Here is a 22,898-nt window from a genome sequence, read left to right as displayed (position 1 = left end):
AAAGGAAGGGAACTGCAAAGCAGGGAGGAAACCCTGCAGAGCAGGGGATGTGCTCTGAACACCACGTGGCTCTTGTGGAGCTGCCTCAACTTTCTGGAATTCCCACCAGGACAGAAGGAGGCAGCTCAGCCCCTGCCCTGGCTGGTGTTCAGCTCCCAAGAGTGGTGCAAAGAGGAACAAGAGCAGCTGGAGTCAGCACCACAACACAACACTGTCATAGAATCATAGAATCACCTGGGTTGGATGGGACCTCTGAGATCATCAAGTCCAACCCTTGATCCAACCCCGCTGTGGTTCCCAGCCCATGGCACTGATGCCACATCCAGTCTCACCTTAAAAACCTCCAGGGACGGAGAATCCACCACTTCCCTGCCCAGCCCATTCCAATGGCTGATCACTCTCTCTGGAAAGAAATTCTTCCTAATCTCCAACCTAAACCTCCCCTGGCACAGCTTGAGACCGAGCCCTCTTGTCTTGCTGAGAGTTGCCTGGGAAAAGAGACCAACCCCCCCCTGGCTCCCCCCTCCTGTCAGGGAGTTGCAGAGAGTGAGGAGGTCTCCCCTGAGCCCCCTCTACTCCAGGCTGAACAGCTCCAGCTCCCTCAGCCTCTCCTCATAGGACTTGTGCTCCAGTCCCTTCACCAGCCTCGTTGCTCTCCTCTGGAGCTGCTCCAGCACCTCAATGTCCTTCCTGAGCTGAGGGGCCCAGAGCTGGACACAGCACTCCAGGGGTGGCCTCACCAGTGCTGAGTCGAGGGCAAGAATCACTTCCTTGGACCTGTTGGCCACACTGATCCTGATCCAGGCCAGGATCCATTGGCCTTCTTGGCCACCTGGGCACACTCTGGCTCATGTTCAGCTTCCTGTCCTGTTCCTCTACCCAGATTTGATAAAACTGGAGGAAACAGGGCAAAAATCCAGCCTCAGATGTGTGATGAGCCCAAATAGCTGCTGTTTGGTTAATTTTGAAACACCCGTAAACTTGCCCTTTCTGAGAAATCACCACAGACTCATATAATACAGTGTCATCATGATGTGCTGCCTATTTCCATTCCATTTACTCCCACTCCACCCTGGCATCATTTCCCAGCACAGCAGCATTCAGGTGATTCCTGCCCCTGGGATTTGAACCTCTGCAGGTTATAGGAACCTTTCCCAATATTGCAAAAATCCAGCAGAGCCTCGAACCCAGGAAGCTGTGGGTAAATGTGGCCTGAGCTATATTTGCAGGTGCCTGTGGATCCCTCTGCCAGTCCTTGTTTGCTCACTGGATGGGAAGCAAAGATCCCATTTCAGAGCCTGCAGAGGGGCAGACGCGGGTCCAGAGTGATCCAAGACCTGCAGGAGGAGGCTGTGGCCATCCTAGACACCCACTTCCAGCTGGAGACGTGAGGTCTCCAGCCCTGCCCATCCTCTTCCTCATCCTGCACTCCATGGCTGGGGCATCTGCAGCCCCCTCTGTGTCTGTCTGTCTGTCTGTGCTGTCATGGCTTTAGCCTCGGCTCCTCGGGAATTCCTGCTGGGAGCTCCTCCCTTGTTGGTGGTCGTTGGCCAGGGTGGGAAGCTCAGGCTGAGGGGCTGTTCCTGCCCATGAGCATCGAGGACGTGGCACTGGGGGCTGCTGGGCTGGTGGCCCTGGGGTGGTTGTTGCAGGTGCCCTTTGCTTTGAGCTGGGAAGCCAAGGGGAGCCCAGAAGCAGTGTGGGGAGGCTGGGGGAGGTGGTGCTGCACCCCAGCACAGGTTCCTGAGCGTCCAGGGGCTCTTTGAGGTCTCCATGGGGTCTGTGCTGGGTTGTGTCTCACCCCCACACCCCTCTTGTCAGCACTTCTCCTTGGCAGGAGGTTTGTGGTCACGACCCCAGCTGTGCTGTACCACCCCTGCCCAGCCATGCTCTGGGTCCATCTCAGCAACCTCAGCGAGCCCCTCCAGGTGACCATCAAGCTGCTGGGAGTGCACAGAACCCACCCCATCACCCTGCTGAAGAGGGAGATCCAGCAGCCTCAGATGCACCTGAACTTCACCTTCGCTGTGAGTGTCACCCCAAAACAGCCCCGAGCAGGGAGGGGATGTCCTGGGGATATCCTGGGCTCCTCAGTGCCTCCAGGCAGAGCAGCTTCCACCAGCTCCCCTGAGCTGGGGCTGTGATCCCACACGGGCCTGGGAGCAGATGTGACTTCCCCATCTTTTGGCAGAGTCTCATCCCTCATGCAGACAGAACTACTCCAGGCTCAGCCCAGTTATCCAGTGGCTAAAATAATCCCCTGGTAGCAGACCTGCAGATCAGAGCAGGGTGTTGGGGGGACATTTCTTCCCAGCCCCTGGCTCGGGGAAGGTGTCCCTGTGGGTGAGGAGAGCTCAGGGTCACCCAGAGTGAGCAGAGCACCCTGGCCATGGCTCATCCTCACCTGCAGCCTGATGTTTCCCCCTGCAGGCTGCAGCTCCCATCAGTGGGAAGAAAGAAAACCTGACGTGCACATCTCAATCCAAGGAGATTCCCTGAACGTGTCTGAGAAGAAGGAGGTGAAGCTGAAAATGCTGGACCCTGGGATCTTCATACAGACAGATAAACCTGTCCTCAAGCCTGGCCAGCAAGGTGATGGGGGCAGGATGCACCACCCTGCTCTGGCTGAAGTGGGAGAGGGCTGCAGGAGGCCCAGCCTTGCTCCTACACTGCATGGGAATAGGAGGGCTCATCCTGGGATGCACTGGAATGCCCAGCACTGAGAGAGGGCAATGCCAGGACACCCTGGCAGTGCTGCTTGAGGGGCACTGCAGGGCTCGGGGGGGATTTCCATCCTCCCTGAGGATGAACTCACTCCTCCATCTCCGTTTCCCTTTTCCAGTGAAGTTTCGAGTCGTCTCTTTGGATAAAGACTCGATTCCCAGCAATCAGCAGGTGAGAGCAGGGTTGAGGTGGGAGGAGGTGACAGGGCTCCTCTGCACTTCCCTCCTACAGTCCCAGCCAGCCGTGGGAGAGGTGTGGGAGGCAGCCAGTGCCTTTCCCCTTGGGAATCCTGCCCCAGCCTGCTCTGCCCAGTAGCTGCACTCCCTGGGGGCAGGGATGCCCTGTGCTGTTCAGGCTTCAGCAGGATAAGGAAAGAGAAAGCAGGATTGCACGTGTGACACGGGAACGGACCCATGCAAGCTTTAGATAGGCAGGTAGGGATGGCGAGTGGGAAGCAGGGAATGTGCTACTGGTATCCATCAGACACCAGTATTACAGGTGGGCTCAGTTTCTGGCACCTCTGAGCAATCACTGGGGTCTCTGGAAGTGGAGGAGGTTAAGAGATTAAGATGATGCTGGACTCTTGCTCAGGCACTAGGAGATGTCACCTCTCCATGCCATGCTGGCAGTGCCCTCAGCTCATCCCAGACAGAAGTGCCCACAGGCTCAAAATCCATCCCAAGGCATATTGAAGGGTGGGAAGTTCACAGCATCCCACAAATAACCCTCCCTCTACTCCATGCGTGGCTCCACTGATGTCCCTACCCTGGGGAGACCCCAAGGAAAGCTTTGAATTTCTCCTCTAACCATCCTCTCTTTGCCTTGCAGCTGCCCCTGATGTTCCTGGAGGTCAGTGCGGGGGCAGAGGGAGGCTCCCGGGAGGTGCGGGCTGGGAGGGCAGCGTGGCTGGGAGAGCAGACACACAGCACAGCCGCGGGCTGTTTGTGGAGTGCTGGGCTCCCGGGGTGCTGACCCCGCGTATCCCTGCGACTGCTCCTCCAGCGATCCAACAGCACCCTCTGCCAACCGGGATTAGAACTGCGCCAAAGGACGGGAAGCCTTGACCTGTTTCCTTTTTGAAGGGGACTTCTGGGTAGAGGATTATTGTTTAGGTGCTTTTGTGTTCTTTTGTTGTTCTGCCAACACACATATATATTTTAATAAAGGGCTGTTATTTTTTCTTTTTCCGTACTTCCTCAACTGCAGCCTCTTAACTTTGGATTTCCAACTGCTGAGAGAGAGGATTCTGGTCTGCCTCATAACTCATCCTCCTTAGCAAAATGCTTCAATCTCATTAAACTGAGACAGAGGGGAAGGGCTTTTTTCCTGGGTGGCACAGCAGTCATTCACTTTTTGGAGGCCTGCTCAGGAATTGGCCGTTTGACTGCCAGAATTCCATATGGACAAAGATTCCTCCCAGACAAGAGGTGCCAGGACAGAAAGCTCTTGCTGGCCATGGAGTGCCCAGGCTGCTCAACCAACTGCACCTGAAACCCAAAGCTTCCAGGCTTTCTTTCCTGGGGAGAAGGGCTGTTGTTCGCTTTTTCCAGCCCTGTGCTCAAACTGCCAATCCGTCTGCCAAAATTCCACACAGACACAGATTCCTCCCAGACAAAAGGTCCCAGGACAGAAAGCTCTTGCTCTCCATGTAGCGCCAAGAGTGTCACACCAACTGCACATGAGAGACGGAGGGTCAGGGCTTTCTTTCCTGGGTGGCAGAGCAGTTGTTTGCTTTTTGGAAGCCTGCGCAGAAATTGGCTGTTCGACTCCCAAAACATACGGACCAAGATTCCTCCCAGACAAAAGGTGCCACCACAGAAAGCTCTTTCTGCCCATGGAGTGCCAAGAGTGGTGCACAAGCAGCACTTGAGAGACAGAGGGTCAGGGCTTTCTTTCCTGGGTGGAAGTGCAGTTGTTCGCTTGCAGGAGCGCTGGGCAGAATTTGGCCTTTTGACTCCCAAAATTCCATATGGACGAAATTTCCTCCCGGGGAAAAGGTGCCAGGACAGAAAGCTCTTGCTCTCCGTGTAGTGCCAAGGGTGTCACACCAACTGCACATGAGAAATGGAGGGTCAAGGCTTTCTTTCCTGGGTGGAAGTGCAGTTGTTTGCTTTTCGGAGGCCTGCGCTGAAATTGGCCATTTGACTCCCAAAATTCATTATGGATGAAGATTCCTCCCAGACAAAAGGTGCCCACACAGAAAGCTCTTGCTGCCCATGTAGTGCCATGACTGGCCCACCAACTGCACATAAGAGACAGAGGGTAAAGTCTTTCTTCCCTGGGTGGCACAGCAGTTGTTTGCTATTCGGAGGCCTTCGCAGAAATTGGCCATTCGACTCCCGAAAGAAAGCCCTGACCCTCCGTCTCTCAAGTGCAGATGCTGCACCACTCTTGGCACTCCATGGGCAGCAAGAGCTTTCTCTGATGGCACCTTTTGTCTGGGAAGAACCTTCATCTGTGATGAATTTTGGGAGTCAGATGGCCAATTTCTGCGCAGGCCTCCGAAAAGTGAACGACTGCCCTTCCACTCATGAAAGAAAGCCCTGACCCTCCGTCTCTCGTGTGCAGTTGTTGGGCCACTCTTGGCACTCCATGGGCAGCAAGAGCTTTCTCTGGTGGCACTTTTTGTCTGGGAGGAATCTTTGTCCGTGTTGAATTTTGGGAGTCAGATGGCCAATCTGTCCTCAAGGGCTTTCTTTCCTGGGTGGAACAGCAGTCCTGCAGCACTCAGTGGTTTGTGTTCCCAGGGTGGCTCCAGGCTCGGTCTGTTCCTGCACTGAGCCAGAGCTCCTGCATGGAACCTCTGCCTCTCACTTGCTGGGACAAAATACTGTGCTCATCCCATTGACCCACCTCAGCAGCCCTGCAGAAATGTCCCCAGGAAATCCCCTCTGGAAGGGAAAACCTCCCAGGAAAGGGAGGCTGTGGCTGCCCCATCCCTGGAAGTGTCCAAGGCCAGGTTGGATGAGGCCTTGAGGGACCTGGTCTAGTGGGAGATGTTGCTGCCCATGGCAGGGGATGGGACTGGGTGGGCTTTAAGGTCCATCCCAATCCCTTCATAATCTATGATTCTAATGCTGTCTCTCTCTCAAACAGTGCTGGGGACCTTGTGGCTGAGGGCTGGGGCCTCTGCACCACAGGGTGGCTGTGAGAGCTTTTGCTGGGCAGAAACCTCCTTGAATTTCCTCCTCATTACCCTGAGAAAGTTCTGTTGATTCAGTGCCTGTCTGTGCTTTACTCTGCTCCCCACAAAAACCCCAGTGTCCATCTCGTCCCATGTCAGGTCAGCGCTCCCACCTGCCTGGGTGAGGGGCTGCTGCCAGCCCAGAGCTGCCAGGGCTCTGCCTCTCCTCCACAGGCCATGGTCTGTCCCTGCTGGTGTCCTGGACTGCCCTGGCACTTGGCCCCATGGAGGGTGGAGAAGCTTAAGCAGGGTGGGGAGCAGCCTTTCTCCTTCCACGGTGTTTTTGCAAGGGACTGTCCACTCCTTGTCCTCCCAAAGCTTCCAGGTGGGCAGGATTGGACCCCAGACCCCTGCCCAGGAAGCCCAACCGTGCCACGTGGAGCAGCTCTGGGGGTGGTTTGGTCAGAGGGACATGAGTGTCCTGCAGCCAAGCCCAACCCTGGGTCCCAGGTGGGCACCCTGGGCCCAGCACCAGGGCTGTGCCTGTGACAGGGAGCTCCTGCCCCCCAGGCAGGCAGTGGGACCCCCACCCACTCCCTGAACCCACACCCACCATGGGGTGCTGAGCCAGAACAGGCCCAGCAGGGAGGTGGGGCCGTGTTGAGCTGGGTGGGATGAGACCCAGAGTGGGGAGTGGGTGTCTCCCAGCCCTGGGGAGGGTGACAGCTCCCCTGGCAGGACCCCAGTGTGCTGGTGGCTTATGCCCCTTCTCCACGTCCCCCCAGGTCTGCCGGGTGCAGAAGCTGGTGCTCATCATCACCCCGGGGTGGGGGGCACCCAGCCCTGCCTGCCTCAGCTTTGGGTGAGGGGGGCCTGGCACCCCAGGGGTGCTGAGCTGGAGAGGAGGGGTGACCCTGGGGCTGGGTGCCCTCAGTGCTGCCCAAGGCCTCTCAGCCCTGCCTCAGTTTCCCTGGGTGCCACAGGGGGTGAGCAGGGAGCTGGGGGATCAGTCCTGGGGCTTTTCTGCCTGAGGTGCCTGGGGGGCACAGTGTCCCCAGGCTGGGGGACCCCAGACCCCCAGTGCACGTGTGAGCAGGGTGGGTCCTTGTCCTCACAAGTTCCCCCCAACCAGGATATCAACCCCAGACCCCCAGGGAATCTTTTGGGGAGGAGGCAGGACTCTGCCAGCTGACACAGCCCTGGCAGGGCTCAGGAATGGGACTGGGAGCCTGGTGACAGGGACAAGTGGGACTCAAGGGATTCCCTGAGCCACCCTGAATGTCCCTGTGAGGGGACACCCCTGAGCAGGCAGGAGCCCTCTGGCTGCCTCCCTGGGATGTCCCCTGACACCCTCAGCCCACACCTCTCTCTGTGGGCCAGGGAGGCCCCTTCTCATGCAAAGCAGCTTTCTGGGGGTCTGTCCCCCCCTGTCCCACTGCTGGAGGAGCAGGAGGGAGGCTGGGAATGAGTGGCCCCCCCTCCTTGGCATCTCCCCATGCCAACGGCCTGTGCCTGCTGGGGACATGTGTCCACTAGGACCTGTGCCTAGTACCCACTAACCTGGAGGGGCTGGGCACAGCTCAGTGTCCCACTGGGCACAGGGACAGCTCAGTGTCCTCACTGGGCATGGGGACATGAAGCACAGACCTATGTCCCCCCCCCCGGGCACAGGGGTGGCTCTGTCCCCAGTGGGCTGGGGGCAGTTGGAATGGCTGTGTGGCACCATGGAGGGGCCTCCAGGCCATGCTGAGCCCCCCCCCACCCTACAGGGGGGTTTGGGTGGTGCTGTGGGACAGGCGGGGCACCCAGGGGACCCTGAAAGCCACCCTGGGCCCATGGCATGGGCTCTCTGGTGTCCCCACACCCAGCCCTGACAGGGGCAGGTATAAATAGCAGCTCTGTCACCTCCTGTCACATGCCCGGTGCTGGCAGGGTCCCCACCAGGGGCACAGCTGTTCCTGGGACAGGGAGGGATGGCCAGGGGGGCACCCAGTCCCTCCTCCATCACCACCACAGGGGCCACCCCCCACACCAGGAACAGCCCCTGGGCTGCCCCTGCGAGGCAGCACCGTCACCACCTTGGGAACACAGACCCCAACCCAGCACGGGGGCAGGGCCGAGATGGCCAGACCACCCCCATCCCCCCAGTATAGGGCCCCCCACACCCCACACGATCCACTGCCAGCTCTGGGCACAAACAGGGCGTTTCCAGCCCTAAATCAGAGTAAAAAGGGAAACCTGTGTCCCACCACCACCCCCACACGCCCGTCACCCTCTGCAGGGGCAGAAACGGTCCCTGGGTGGCTCTAAAAATACCCGAGCCCCGACAGCCCTGACAGCGACAGCTGCGCCCGCGCCGGGGGCACCCGCAGGGGGCCGGGGCTGCCGACCCCGGGGGACCCCTCGGGAACAGGAACAGTGCATCCAGCTCTGCTGCCCCCAGCATGGGAAGGACGGGGAACTGTTGGAGCCGGCCCAGAGGAGGCCATGAAGTGGATAAGGGGACTGGAGCACCTCCCCTATGGAGACAGGCTGGGAGAGCAGGGGCTGTTCAGCCCGGAGACCCCGCAGCACCTTCCAGGATCTGAAGGGGCCAGAGAGGGACTCTTCATCAGGAACTGGAGCGGCAGGACAACGGGGAATGGGTTTAAACTGAAAGAGGGGAAATTTAGGTTGGATGTACAGAAGAAATCCTCCCCTGTGAGGGCGGGGAGGCCCTGGCACCGGTTGCCCAGAGAAGCCGCGGCTGCCCCATCCCTGGGAAGGGTTCAAACAATATCCCGGCGGTGGCTGTGCCGTCCCCCGGCCTCCCCGAAGCCCCTAATCCATCTCTCGCAGCAGGAGATGCCTAAGCTGCCTTTTCAAGCCGGCCCCTCCTCGCGCGGGCTCGCGCGCTCTCAATGCCAGCGCTGGCGGGGGATGTGTCGGACAAGCCGAGGGGATCCCTCCCCTGCCAGCAAGGTCAAGGTGTGCTTAAGCCGGTTTCCCCCGCGCCCGCCTCGGTGGGCTCTGTGCCCCGCCGGCACCGGGAGCGGGTCTGGAGGGAACACGTGGCACCGGGGACGTGCCACCCCCGGGGGATCCGGTCGGTCGGACCCGTTTGTGGTGGGGGCTCGTCCCCCCAGCTCCTCACAGCTGCTTTTGGGGTTGCCCACCAGCTCCCCAGGACTCTCTGGGTACCAGGGCTTGGCTAATGCTGTGTCCACTGCCTGCCAGGCTGCCCCGGGGCTCAGGCACCCCATGGCCCACAACGGGGGTGCCCCAGGGCTCAACTCGCCCCACAGCCCGCCCCAGGGGTACCTGAGGGCCTGGCTTGGTACCCTGGGGCTGGGGGCACCCCACACTCCACCCCACAGGTACCCCAGGGCTCAGTTCACCCCACTGCTACCCTGGAGCTCGGTGGTAGCAGTGGGTACCCCATGGTACCCCAGGGATCAGCTCTGCCCCCAACTCACCCCATGGGTACCCAGGGCACAACTCACCCCACAGCCCACTCCAGGGGTACCCCAGGATTCAGCTCTCAGCCCCATCCCACCTGACCAGTGCTGATCACAGACCCCTCCCACCCCGTGGAGCCATTGCAGACCATTAGACCAGTTTAGACCAGTACAAACCAGGCCTGAGCACTGGTTCCTGCCCTCCCTAACCCACAGCACAGCGTGTGTGCAGCTCAGCTGGGCACAGGCGTGCAGACACACACACACATACCCCCAGGTGCCAGCAGAGCTGTCACACACACACACAGAGTGTGACCCCCCCAGCACCCCCGAGCCCCCCAGCCCTGCTGCCACGTCCCCACACGTCACCTCTCCCCTGGGTGCTGTGTTCACGCGTGTGTGTGCATGTGTGTGCACACGTGTGCCTGCTCACTCCCAGGGGTGCAGGGGGACCTGTGCCAGGGACCCTGTGTCCCCTCCTGTTCCCTTGGTGACAGACCCCCGTCCCCGCTGGCACCTCGCGCCCGCCGCCAGCCGGGGCCTTTGTGCCTGGTTTTAATTAGAGGCTCTTAAGTGTGAAACAAAGCCGAGGGCAGGGCCGGGGGCCCTTCCCCTCCTCTGCGCTCCTGGGGGACCCCCGGGGTCCCCAGCCCGCCTGGCATCGCCTGTCACGGCTCCTCCCTGCTTCGCCCTCCTCCACACCACCCCAAGGGACACGTGGTGCAAGGTGGTGCTGCCAGTGCCCCCCCAAATTATTGCCCTTGGGATCGGTGCTGGCCACCAGCCCACATGTGGGGCCGTGCATGGGGCCAGTGCCAGCCATGGTGCCACCCCCAGGGTTACCCCGGGGTGTTCCTGGGGAGGAGGCTCAGAGAGGGGACACCAGCCTGTGGCTGGGCTGAGGGCGCTTTCAGGGGGTCCAAGGGCAGGACCTGGGGGTTCACATCTGTGTCCCCCACCCCTGGCCCTGATGGGTGCAGGGAGGACCCCCCAAGTGCCCTTGTGATGGGGAGCTGGTGGGGGGAGCTGGGTTTGGCCCCATACTCCCAGTACAGCCCAGTCTGGCCTGCTGGCAGCACCCACCCACTCCTGCTGGGTGCCAGGGTGGCTCCTTGTCCTCACAGGTTCCCCCCAGCCAGGACATCAACCCCAGACCTCCAGGGAATCTTCTGGAGAGGAGGCAGGACTCTCTGCCACCCGGTACAGCCCTGGCAGGGCTCAGGAACAGGGTTGGGAGCCTGGTGACAGGGACAAGTGAGACTCAAGGGATTCCCTGAGCCACTCTGAATGTCCCTGTGAGGGGACACCTCTGAGCAGGCAGGAGCCCTCTGGCTGCCTCCCTGGGATGTCCCCTGACACCCTCAGCCCACCCAGGGGGTCCTTCCAGGGCTGGCTGGAGGGTCTGCTCTCCCCTCCTCAGGAGAGCTCAGCACCCGCTCCGGGTAGGACCATTCGTGGGTCCTGGAGCCCCCTCTCCTGAGCCACCAGCACCCAGTGGGACAGGGAACAGGGGGACAGACCCTACCACCCCCTGGGGAAGGGACACAAGGGGCACTGGGGACATGGTGAGGGCAGGGGACATGGGGGATGGGAGGGGACATGAGAAGGGCCCTTTCCCGGTGAAAAGAAGCCAAAATCCGGAGCTTTCAGGAAACCAAATCGACGTGGCTGCTCAGACACCCCTGCTCCCCTCTGTCCCCATCCCTGGCGGGCCTGGGGACACGGTGGGGTCACCCGAGCTGGACTCTGCACCCACGGGGCCAAGGGGAGCTGTGGCTGGAGCAGCCGGGGGAGCAGCAAAGGAGCGGGATTGGGAGTGGGACTGGGAGCAGGACTGGGAGCGGGATGGGGCCAGGAGGCAGTGCTGGCCGGGCTCCGGGCTCAGCCCCCGCCGCCGGCACCGTGCCAGGCCCTTCCCTGCAGCCCCCCCCGCCCGGGACCCCCGGGCACTCGCCCAGCACCCTCCCGGGAACCCCAAAGGCAGCACCCCGGAGTCACCCCCGGCCCTGGCTCCTACCCCAATCCCACCCACCCCACCCCATCCCGGGCTCGCCGGGGCCACGCGGACCCTCCGCCAGCCCCGACCCCTCCCCGGGCGCGGGGAGCCCCCCGTGTCCCGCCCCCGCCGCGGTGACACCCGGCACGTCCCGACGGGGAGGGGGGCCGGGAGCATCGTGTGTTCCGTCCTCCCCCCCTGCGCCCCCCCCAGGCTTTGATTTTGGAGCCCCCCCTGCCCTTCCCCCTCGGCCAGGAGCCGCAATGGTTTCAATTACGCTCTGAAAGGCGGTGGGGCCCCCTCTTTTCACGGCAGCCCGGGTCTCCTGCTCACAACAAAAGCTTAAGTTACAGGAAAGGGAGAGAAAGGGAGGGAGGACGCGGAGGGAGGGAGGGAAGGGGGCAGCCAGAAGCCCCCCAGAACGGAGCGGGACGGGGGTGGGGGGCTGCCCACCACAACCCCCCCAACTGCCCTTGCCTTGGGAAGGGCAGCCCCCCCGTCCTGCTGCCGAAATTTGGGGTGATTGCCCGCAGTTTCTTTCCCCGATGAGGGTCTCTGTTGTGTTCCAGTCTCTCCCAGTGTGTCCCAGTCCCCTCAGTGTGTCCCAGTGCCCCCCCAGTGTGTGCTTGACCCCCCGATGTGTCCTGGTCCCTCTCAATGAGTCTTGGATCACCCCAGCATGTCCTGGATCCCCCAGTGTGTCCCAGATCCCCCCAGCATGTCCTGGATCCTCCCAGTGTGTCCTGATTCCCCCCCCTGGGGAATCCTGTCCCCCTCTGGCATGTCCCAGTCCCCCCAAGTGTGTCCCAGTTCCGCCCAGTGTGTCCCAGTCCGCCCAAGTGTGTCCCAGCCCCTCCCAGTGCATCTCAGCCCCACGGCTCTCTCCCCCTGCCCTGTTTTTGGGGACAGAGGGTCCCTTCACCACAGCCCTGGTTGGGGTGGGAGCTGTGGGGCTGGTGGTGGGGGGTAGGATGGGGGATGTCCCTCACCCCCTGGCTGATTTGGGGACACCCCTGACTGTGCAGTGGCCTTGGGGGGGGTGCAGCACCCCAGAGTGGCCGTGGACACCCCACGGGGTGGTGGCACCACCTGGGTGACACCAGGGGACAAGGAGTGTTCGGGCCAAGGCACCCCTGCTTTTGGGGGGCTTCAGGGGGGCATGGGGGCTAATCCTGCCCCACTGCAACCCAAAGGGGGACTGGGGGACAGTGGGGGACCCCCCAGAACACGTCAGGGGGATGTGGGTCCTGGGCTGGGGGGGAGCAGCCGCGTGGGTGGAGGGAGACATGGAGTGGGGAGTCAGGGGACATGGGAAGTTCAGAGGACACCAGGGGGGCACAGGGGACACAGAGGGGTGCAGAGAACCCTGGGGGGGGGGCGGGATACACAGGGGGGACACAGGGGACAATGGGGGGTTGCAGAGGACATGGGGCATGTCCGGGGACACGGCAGGGAGAAGGGGAGACAGGAGGGGCACAGGGGACACGGGGAGGACAGAGAACACGGTGGGGAACAGGGAACATGCAGGGTGTAGAGGACACGGGGGGCGGGGGGCACTGGAGGGGGCACAGGGGACACGGGGAGTGTCAGGGGACACGAAGGGGGGGGGGTACGGGACCCGGGGGGGCAAGGGCCACCCGGGGGCGGGGGACAGGGTGGCGGGGGACAGGGGGGGCACAGGGGACAAGGGGGAGTGCAGAAGACACGGCGGGGTGCAGAAGACTCGGGGGGCAGGGAATACGAAAGGCTCAGGGGACACGGGTGGGGGGGCACAGGGGCCACGGGGGGAGGGGTGTCAGAAGACGAGGGGGGGTGTCGAGGAAGGCGGAGAGCGAGGGACACGAGAGGCACAGGGCACACGGGCGGCGTCAGGGGACACGGGAGCACCCTCTCATCGCGGCCCCGGCCCGACCCCACCCCGGCGCGGGGGGGGAACTTTTCCCGACTCGGAAAAACTTTTCGGGCCGGGGGGGCCCGGTGACCCCCGGGACGGGAGGGGGCGTGGCCAGGGGCGGCGGGGGGCGTGGCCACCGCCAGGTTTGAATGTGACTGGCTGGGAGGGCGGGGCGGGGCCGGGCGGGGGCGGGGCTCGGGGGGTTGGCCCCGCCCCGCGGGGACGCGGCGCTGCCCCTCACAAAGGCGGCGGGAGCGTCCGGTGCGGCCGCTCCGCTCCCCGCGCCCCGGGCACCCCCCGGGACCCCCCCGGGACCGCCCAGCAACCCCCCGGGACCGCCCGGCAACCCCCCGCCATCCCCTCTCCCCGACCCACCGCTCGCCCGCGGCTCCGGGAGCGCCAAGTCCGGGCAGCGGGAGCAGCGCCGCGGAGCACCGGGAGTGACTGGGACGAACAGCGGGAGTGTCTGGGACGAGCACCGGGAGCGCCAAGTCCGAGCAGACGCAGCGGTAGATCGGGACACCGCGAGCCGTCCCGCCGGGAACCCGGGGCAGGCGGGCAGCGGGAACCGGGAGCCGTCCGGGCAGCCCCGGGCACGGCGGGTCCCGTCACCGGGAGTCATCCCGGCGGGAGCCGAGAGTATCCGGTCACCGGGAGCCGTCCGGCCAGCGGCGGGCACGGCAGAGCTGAGCACCCGGAGCCGTCTGGACGCGGCGGATTCGATCACCGAGAGTCATCCAGGCGGCACCGGGCACGGCAGATCTGATCACCGGGAGCCATCCAGCAAGCACCGGGGTCACCGGGAGCCGTCCAGGCACACCAGGCACGGCAGAGCTGATCACCGGGAGCCATCCAGGCAGCCCCGGGCACGGCACACCCGGACGGGAGGACGGTCCATCCGGCTGAGCACCGGGCACAGTAATTCGGGGCGCAGGGACTCGGGGCACCACCATGGCCCCACCCGGCGTGCTGCCCGCCCTGGCCTGGCTGCTGGCGGGGCTGAGCGTGCCGGCGCCGGGCCGGGCCCAGCTGCACGGCGAGAAGGGCATCTCCATCCCCGACCACGGCTTCTGCCAGCCCATCTCCATCCCGCTCTGCACCGACATCGCCTACAACCAGACCATCATGCCCAACCTGCTGGGCCACACCAACCAGGAGGACGCGGGGCTGGAGGTCCACCAGTTCTACCCGCTGGTGAAGGTGCAGTGCTCCCTGGAGCTGAAGTTCTTCCTGTGCTCCATGTACGCCCCGGTGTGCACGGTGCTGGAACAGGCCATCCCGCCGTGCCGCTCCATCTGCGAGCGGGCGCGCCAGGGCTGCGAGGCCCTCATGAACAAGTTCGGCTTCCAGTGGCCGGAGCGGCTGCGCTGCGAGAACTTCCCCCGGCACGGCGCCGAGCAGATCTGCGTGGGGCAGAACCACTCGGAGGACGGCGGCTCGCCGGCGCTGCTCACCAGTGCCACGCCGCTGGCCGGCCAGGGCACCCCCGGCGCCCCCCGCTACGCCACCCTCGACCACCCCTTCCACTGCCCGCGGGCGCTGAAGGTGCCCAGCTACCTCAACTACAAGTTCCTGGGGGAGAAGGACTGCGCGGCGCCCTGCGAGCCCGCCCGGCCCGACGGCCACATGTTCTTCAACGAGGACGAGATCCGCTTCGCCCGCATCTGGATCCTCATCTGGTCCGTCCTGTGCTGCGCCTCCACCTTCTTCACCGTCACCACCTACCTGGTGGACATGCAGCGCTTCCGCTACCCCGAGCGGCCCATCATCTTCCTCTCGGGGTGCTACACCATGGTGTCGGTGGCCTACATCGCCGGCTTCGTGCTGGAGGAGAGGGTGGTCTGCAACGAGCGCTTCCAGGAGGACGGGTACCGCACGGTGGTGCAGGGCACCAAGAAGGAGGGCTGCACCATCCTCTTCATGATGCTCTACTTCTTCAGCATGGCCAGCTCGATCTGGTGGGTCATCCTCTCCCTGACCTGGTTCCTGGCCGCCGGCATGAAGTGGGGCCACGAGGCCATCGAGGCCAACTCCCAGTACTTCCACTTGGCCGCCTGGGCCGTGCCGGCCGTCAAGACCATCACCATCCTGGCCATGGGGCAGATCGACGGGGACCTGCTGAGCGGCGTCTGCTTCGTGGGCCTCAACAACATCGACCCTCTGCGGGGCTTCGTGCTGGCCCCGCTCTTCGTCTACCTCTTCATCGGCACCTCCTTCCTCCTGGCCGGCTTCGTGTCCCTCTTCCGCATCCGCACCATCATGAAACACGGCGGGACCAAGACGGAGAAGCTGGAGCGGCTCATGGTTCGCATCGGGGTCTTCAGCGTCCTCTACACCGTCCCGGCCACCATCGTCATCGCCTGCTACTTCTACGAGCAGGCGTTCCGGGAGCACTGGGAGCGCAGCTGGATCAGCCAGAACTGCAAGAGCTTGGCCATCCCCTGCCCCCTGCACTTCACCCCCCGCATGACCCCCGACTTCACCGTCTACATGATCAAGTATCTCATGACTCTGATCGTGGGCATCACCTCCGGGTTCTGGATATGGTCAGGAAAAACCCTGCACTCCTGGAGGAAGTTCTACACCCGGCTCACCAACAGCAAGCAGGGCGAGACCACGGTGTGACCCCCTCGGCCCCGCCGCCGTTCGGCCTGAAATTTGGGGTTTTTTTGGAGGGGGGGATTATTATATATTTTTTATTTTTAGATTTATTAACGTCTAAGGGGTGTCTCTCTTTCTCTTTGATTTTTTTTTTTTTGTAATTAAACCTGTAAATAGCATTTGTAAATTTAATTATATATATTTCTATTTAAAATTTGGAAATGAAGGGGAGGAAAGAGGAGAAAAGGGAGGGGGAAATAGGAGAAAAAGGGGGGGAAAGGAGGAAAGGGAGGAAAAGGAGGGGGCAAAAAAAGGGGTAAATGAGGAGGAAAGGAAAAAAAAGGGAAAAAAGAGGAGAAAAAGGGAGAATAAAAAAGTAGAAAAGGGAGGAGAAAAGGGAGAAAAAAGGAGGAAAGGAAGAAAAAAGGAAAAAAGAGAAAAGGAGGGAAAAATAGGCAGGAAAAGGGGGAGAAAAAGGTGTAAAGGGAGAAAAAAGGAAAAAGAGGGAGAAAAGGGAGGAAAATTGGAGAAAAGGGAGAAAAGAGAGAAAAAAGGAAAGGAGATAAAAGAAAAAAAGAAGATAAAAAAGGAGAGGAAAAAGAGGAAAATGAGTGAAAAAAAGGAGGGGAGAAAAGGGAGAAAAAGGAGAACAAAAAGGGAGAAAAAGGAAGTGGGGACAAAATTTAGAAGAGGTGGGAAAAAGGAGAAAAAAGAGGAGAGAAAGGGAAAAAACGCTGCCAAGCCTGGAGAGGACCCTCGGCCCCCTCCTCCCCCCTTCCCACTCCATCCCAGCTCCCTCCCAGCTGCTGCTCCAGCGGCCCCTGGAAAAAAAAGGGGGGAAAAAAAGGCAAAAAAACCCCAATAAAAAGCCCATTTTTCTTGCTCTCCTTTCGAAACTCCCCCAAAAAGTGGATTTTTCTTTCCCCACCCCTTTGTTCGCTCCCACGAGACCCTGGGCCGGGGCTGCTCCCCCCGGGGGCTCCTCCTGGGCCCCCCCCAACTTGGCTGATGAGTTTTCCTCCCAAATTCCTTTTTGAACAATCCTTCCCAAATACAAACGAGTCAAAAAACCACCAGATTATTCCTGAGGGCTTTGTTTTGTTTGTTTTTTTTCCCCCAAAGCAACCCTAAGAATTAAACTGGGGGACTGAGAGGGGTCCCTATGGATGCTGTGGGGCCCCCCAGTTCCATCGCCCCATGGGGATGAGCCAGCGCCTCCCTCCAGCTGAAACAAAGCGCTTTGCAAGGGAAAAAAAGAGCTTTTTAACCCAAAAAAATAAGGAATTTTCGGTTTGCAGTGGGAGGGGGGGCCTCTCCTGTGCCCCCCTCCTAGAGGAAATAGCTCACATTTTCTCTGGGATTAGGGGTTTGGCTGGGGTGGGCCCCCAATCCCGAGGCTCCGGAGAGAAGCGGGTCCCAACTCCGGTTCGGTTTGTCAGGATTTGGGGGATGCTGGATGGGGGGACATTGGGATTTTCAGCTGGAGAGGGGCAAGCTCCAGGCGGGGAGCTGGGGGGGGGAAAGGATGGATTTAATCAGCTGGATTTAGTTGGAATGAAAAAAAATACTCTTCCCAAAATGGAGAGGGAGACCTGGTCGGGAAGCACTGGCCCCGGGGGTGCCCCAAAACCGGCCCCGGGGAGCCTCAGTGCTTCTCACCTCCAGCATTCCAGAGGGTTTGGGGATCCCTGGAGCACAAAGAGGGATCGCAGGGGGATTGTGCTGTTCCCCTTCCCCCAGCAAAGGCCCGGGACGATCCCAAAACCCCCTGAAACATCCCAGTCCTGCGGTGTGGGTGAGGAAGGAGCCGAAGGGGTTAAGGCAGTGCCTCTCCAGCACATTTTGGAAAGGAAAAACTCTTTGGATCCGGTTTAATTTTCCAGCGATGACTTGGAAGGGGGAGAGAAGAGGGGGAGAAACTTATCCAGGGCTTTTTTTCCCCCTCCTCTGTGGTTTGGAGAAGCAGTTTAAGGGTCGGGCTGGGCTGGTCGGGACCCTTGTCAGCACCCCCTTGGCACCCCCAGGACACCCCAGCCACCCCTGTCACCCTCCCCCCTCCCCCCCTCCTTCGGAGCCTCTGGAAAAGGGAATTAAAATGGGGTGATTTTTGCTGTCTTTGTGCTGGTGGTGACATGGGCAGGACCGGCCTCAGCCAAGGGGGCAGGGAACCCCCCTGCACCCCTCAGTCCCTGCCCTCATGGTGCCACCTCAGGGGGGTCCCCCTTGCCATGGGGGTCCTGGGCTGTATCCAGCCTGGCACTGGGTGCTTTGGCTTTGGGGTGCTGCCCATGGGGGTCTCTTATCCAGCTGGAAGGTCCTGCTCCCCAAAAAGCAGCTCCCACCCAAGGCTGCTTTGTTTTCCGGAGGCGAAGCGCGGATCGGGATCACGGGGGACGGGGGGAATGTAAACTCTCCACCCAGGAATGCAGGAGCTGGGAGAGGAGGGTTTTTTTTAAAAGGCTTGGATGTCCCGGCTTTGGAAAACAGAGCTGGGATCTGGGATTGCTCCTGAGCCCCGGGGATGCTGAGGGCTCTCCAGGCACCCCATGGGCACTGCTGGGACCCGCTGGGGGTCCCTGTCTCCCCATCTGGGCCCCACAGGATCCTGCAATGGAGCTGGAATTGGAGTTGGAATTGGGCCGGATCCTGTGCCATGTGGCCTTTTCCAAATTTCTGAGGAGGTTTTGGAGGTTTTTGGCTCTTGGGGCTGTTTGCAGCCCAAGCAGGGAGGCGCTGGAAGGTGTCTGCAAGCAGCAGTCGGTGCATGTCCCCTCCATCCCCTGGTCTGTCACCCCAGGGATGGGGCTCCCTGGATCAGGCAAACACCAGGGACAGGTCACCCCAAGGATGGATCCCTCTGGGAATGAGTCACCCCAGGGACAACTAACCCTGGGGACAGGTCACCCTGGGAATGGGTGGCCCTAAGGATGGGTCACCCCGGGAACAAGTCACCCCTGGGGAGAGATCATCCCAAACCCAACTAACCCTGGGGATGGATCACCCCTGTCCAAGTCACCCTGGGGACAGGTCACCCAGAGAACGGGTCCCCCCAGGTCCCACTAACCCCAAGGAGAGGGGACAGGGAACAAGGGACAGGGACCTCCTCTCTGCTCAGGGCTGTCCTCAGCCCTCCCAGCCTGGTGATTCCCATCCTCCTCTTCCCTTTTTAATCCAAGTGAAGAGGCAGCAAACGCCGGTGGCGGGTGGGGCCGTGTCCCCGCCCGGCCGTGCTGGGGGTCCTTTGATGTCCCCTAATGAGCCCCGCTCTGTTTTCACAGCTGCCAGAGCCGCGGGGGTCAATTAACGCGCAAACGCCGCCCGCCCGACCCCAGAGCACCCGCAACTCATCACACCAGTGCCACCAGTGCCCGCGGGGCTCGTGCTGGTGCGGACGGAGACGGGGGGGACCCCAGGAGCAGCCACGGTCGGGTCAGCCGTGGGGTGCTGGTCCCAGCACAGAGACAGCCCCGGGGTGAAACCAGTGCAGGGAAGGGAGTGCTAGAGAAGGAACTGGTCTTACTGGGAGAAGGATGGATCGTGGTGTGTCCCGAGCACTGGTTGTTCCAGTGCTCCTGTCCCCCAGTCCATTGTCACTCCTGTTGCTTGCCACTGGCTTTCCTATCCTCTGAACCATGGGCTGCCCTGGCCACGAGCTCTCCTGTCTCCACATCCATGGGCTGTCCTGTCCCTCATCCCCCAGGGACCCTGTCTCCTGGGATTGTCCCTGGGATCCCCCAGGGACCCACCCTGTCCCCCACTCAGCTCTGTCCCCATGGCCCTCAGGCTCCCCTGTCCCTGGACTGTCCCATTCTCAGCCCCAGGTGACAACGGGGTCTATCTCCCCTGTCCCTTCCCCTTCCACTGTCCCCTCTTGTCCTGGTCCCCAGCAGTGTCATGGGGGGTGGCAGAGGGAGGTGACACGGGACATCTCGTTGTCGTGTCCCCATGATCATTTGGCATGACAGGTCCCCGGGCCTCGTGGGGACATCCCTGGCTGTCCCCAGCCTGCTCCTGGCTCCGTGTGCCTTCACCTCCACGGCGACGGAGCCTGCAGGGACCTGAGGCCACGGGGACCAGCACCCAAAGGTGGCAGCGGGCCCCCCGGGTGCCCCCGGCCCCCCCAGCCCCGGGGCGGGCGCTGGAGCGGGATCTGGCCGCGGCCGAGGCCGAGCCCTGGCCGGGCGCCAGCGGGGACAGGCGGCCGTCGGCTAAATTGGGCTCCGGCCGGGCTGCTCTTAAAGGAGCCGGAGCTGCCGGGAAGCGGGAGGGGCCCCGGCGGCTCGGGGGTCCCTCAGGGGGCTGCGGCTCCCAAGGCAGGTGGAGGATCCTGTCCCCATCCCACCATCCCGCCCTGGTGCCGCGGGATGGGAGTGGGATCCATCCCCATCCCTCTGCCCCCCGGAGCCGTGTGGGACCCCGGCTCCACCCGAAGAGCGGGGGAGTGGGGAATGTGGGGCCACTTCTGCGTCTTGGTGTTCTCCTGGAGAGCTTGGGATGAGTGGGTGTGATGGTCTGTGTCATTCCCAGTGTCCTCCATTGGAAATACGGGACACACGGGTGTGGGAATCTCCATCTCAGCACCCCTCCTGGAAAATAATGATGGATGGATATCGGATGGGTGGGCATGGAACCAATCTCCATCCTGGTGCACCTCCTGGAGAACATGGGATGGGTGAGTGTGGGATCCCACCATCCCCCAGTGCCCTCCAGAGAGCATAGGGGGAACAGGCAAGGGATGGATGGACACAGATGGATGGGTGGATGGACATGGGATGGATGGACACAGGATGGAGGGACACAGGATAGAGGGACACAGATGTGCTGGATGGACACGGGGTGTGCAATGAGTGGACACGGATAGGATGGATGGACGTAGGAAGAATGGACATGTGTGGAATGGGTGGATATGGGATGGATGGACACAGATGGGATGGATGGACACTGGATGGGTGGACATGGGTGGGATAGATGGACAGGGGATGGATGGACACGGGATGGGTGGACATGGACAGGATGAGTAGAAATGGGATGGATGGACACGGATGGATGGAGGGACACGGACGGATGGACGGAAGGACACAGGCAGGATGGACGTGGTTCCCCTCCAGCCCCCTCCCTGCCCTGCCTGGGGCTGCCCCACGGCCACGCGGGTCCGGCACAGCTGCCCCGGCCGGGGGGAGGGTCTGGGGGGAGGGTCTGGGCAGGGGGCCCCGGAGGGCTCGGGGGGAGGATCCGGGCGGGGGGCGGGGGCGGCTCCGGAGGTGGCGGCGGCTCCGGGTGCGGGAATGTTTGTGCAGCTGGAGCCGATTATGGGGCGGGAGCGGGGGTGGGGGGGGCGAGAGGAGAAATGGGGGGGGGCAAGGGGGTCGTGCGAGGCGGAGAGGGATGTGCAGGGAGAGAGTGTGTGCGCCAGGGGTGTGAGGAGGAGAGCGGGGTGTGCGCGGGGGGTGTGAAGGGGAGGGGGTGTCCAAGGGGGGTGCAAAGGGGAGGGTTGTGCTTGGGGGTTGTGCAAAGGGGGTGTGTTTGTGCTCGACGGGGGTGTGAAAGTGGGGTGTCAAGGGGAAGGGGGGTGCGTGCAAGGGGTTCCCCAGGATGGAGGTGCCTCCACACACACACAGCTCTCACGTGCACATGTATGTGCACACTCACGGGTCCCATCACATGCACACGTGTGTGTGCCTGTCCCACAGACGTGAGCAAACACCACACACCAGGGAGACGCCAGGCACAGCCCAGGAACAGTCCAGTAACACCCCAGGCACACACACATGTGTGCACACCCCGTGGGTGCCCCTCAGGGCCTGTGGGGTTCCCTCCCTCCCTCTCCCCACAGTGGGTGGGCCCCTGGGGGTCCCCAGCCCAGCCTCAAGGTGGTCCCCACTGGGGAGCACCAGCCCTTGTGTTCACTCTGGTCCCTACTGACGTACTGGGCCAGGAGGGGTTAAAGTCTGTCGGGGCTGTCCCTGCCCTGTTTGGGGACTGGAGGAGCCATCATGTCAGGGACCTTGAGGGTGACCCCCCTTTGCTGCCCAGCCCAGCCCCCCCCCCAGTCCAGCTCTGACCACCCACCCAAGAGGAAACCCAGGGCAGGGGCAGCAGGGGGAGGATGACACCTCAAAACAGAGAACTGGGGGTGCTTCCCCCACGGCACCGTGTCCCCCATCCCTGGGGCCACCCATCGAGGGTACCCCAAAACTCAGAGTCACCCCAGCAGGGTATAACCCCTGCACTGCCAGGGCCTGATCCCACTCCCTGTTTCCACCTCTTTTACCTCAAAACAGCCATTTCAGGCTGAACAAAATATTCCTTTGGCTCAAATCACCCCTTTTTATTAATTATTAATTGTTTTTATTAGTTATTATTATTAATGAAGGGAAAGAAATCACCACCCAGCAGGGCAAACACTCTGCTTGGCTTTGTCTGCCTTCTCCAGGGAAGAGAAGGGAGGGAGGGATGAAGAGATGGATAGATGGATGGATGGGTGGATGGAGGGATGGAGGGATGGATGGAAGGATGCAGGGATGGATGGAAGGATGCAGGGATGGATGGACAGGCACCCCCTGTCACCACACACCCACGCCTGCTGGGTTTCAGGGGTGGACATGGGGTTCAAAACTCATTTAATGCTCTTTTTTAAGGGGTGAATTCATTAAATCCAGTCACTGATTCAATGCCAGGGTGGATGGACTCCGGAATTCCAGGATGTGCCTGGTGCACACGGGGTTCCCTGGTCATGGACCCCAATGTTTGCCCACAGCAACTCGAGCCAACGGCTCCACTGCAGCCCCAGCCCTTCCTCTGCCAAAATCCTCCCTCCATTCCCCCCTTGAAGCCACTTTTTGGGCCTCTAATCGCCAAAATATATCATCCCTCCATTTTTGAGGGTGTTTTTAAGTGTCTTTTGTGGGCACAGGGCTGGATCCATCCTGGTGCTGCAGATGTAATGAGTTGGGTCAGGTCTCAACACCACTCATCCCACAGTCTGCTCTCCAGGCTTTTCCCACTGCAGGGAGACAGAGCCAGGGGTTGAATGGCCTTAAAGACACCTCCACCCCCCCCAAATCCACTGCTTCTGGTGTCACCTCCCCATGTCAAACTACAGCCTGTCCCCAGGGCTGTCAC

At 61.6% G+C, this 22,898-nt stretch overlaps 1 protein-coding gene across 1 annotated transcript; it reads left to right on the top strand.

Moving 5' to 3' along the window:
* Positions 1 to 13,538: 13,538 nt before the first annotated feature.
* LOC113976498 (frizzled-2) lies at positions 13,539 to 15,961 on the top strand. The gene has a single exon (XM_027701729.1). The coding sequence runs from the start codon at positions 14,127 to 14,129 to the stop codon at positions 15,798 to 15,800; it is 1,674 nt and encodes a 557-aa protein (XP_027557530.1). The 5' UTR covers positions 13,539 to 14,126; the 3' UTR covers positions 15,801 to 15,961.
* The last annotated feature ends 6,937 nt before the right edge of the window (positions 15,962 to 22,898 follow it).

This window comes from Neopelma chrysocephalum, unplaced genomic scaffold (genome assembly GCF_003984885.1).
Source record: "Neopelma chrysocephalum unplaced genomic scaffold, ASM398488v2 Primary Assembly neopelma1_165, whole genome shotgun sequence".
NCBI lineage: Eukaryota > Metazoa > Chordata > Aves > Passeriformes > Pipridae > Neopelma > Neopelma chrysocephalum.
The sequence above is the reverse complement of the archived record's forward strand: the minus strand, read 5'-3'. Positions and strand labels throughout refer to the sequence as shown.

Bases quoted from the DNA above. Each gene is read 5' to 3' on its own strand.
- LOC113976498 (XM_027701729.1), top strand. From the start codon at position 14,127: ATGGCCCCACCCGGCGTGCTGCCCGCCCTGGCCTGGCTGCTGGCGGGG.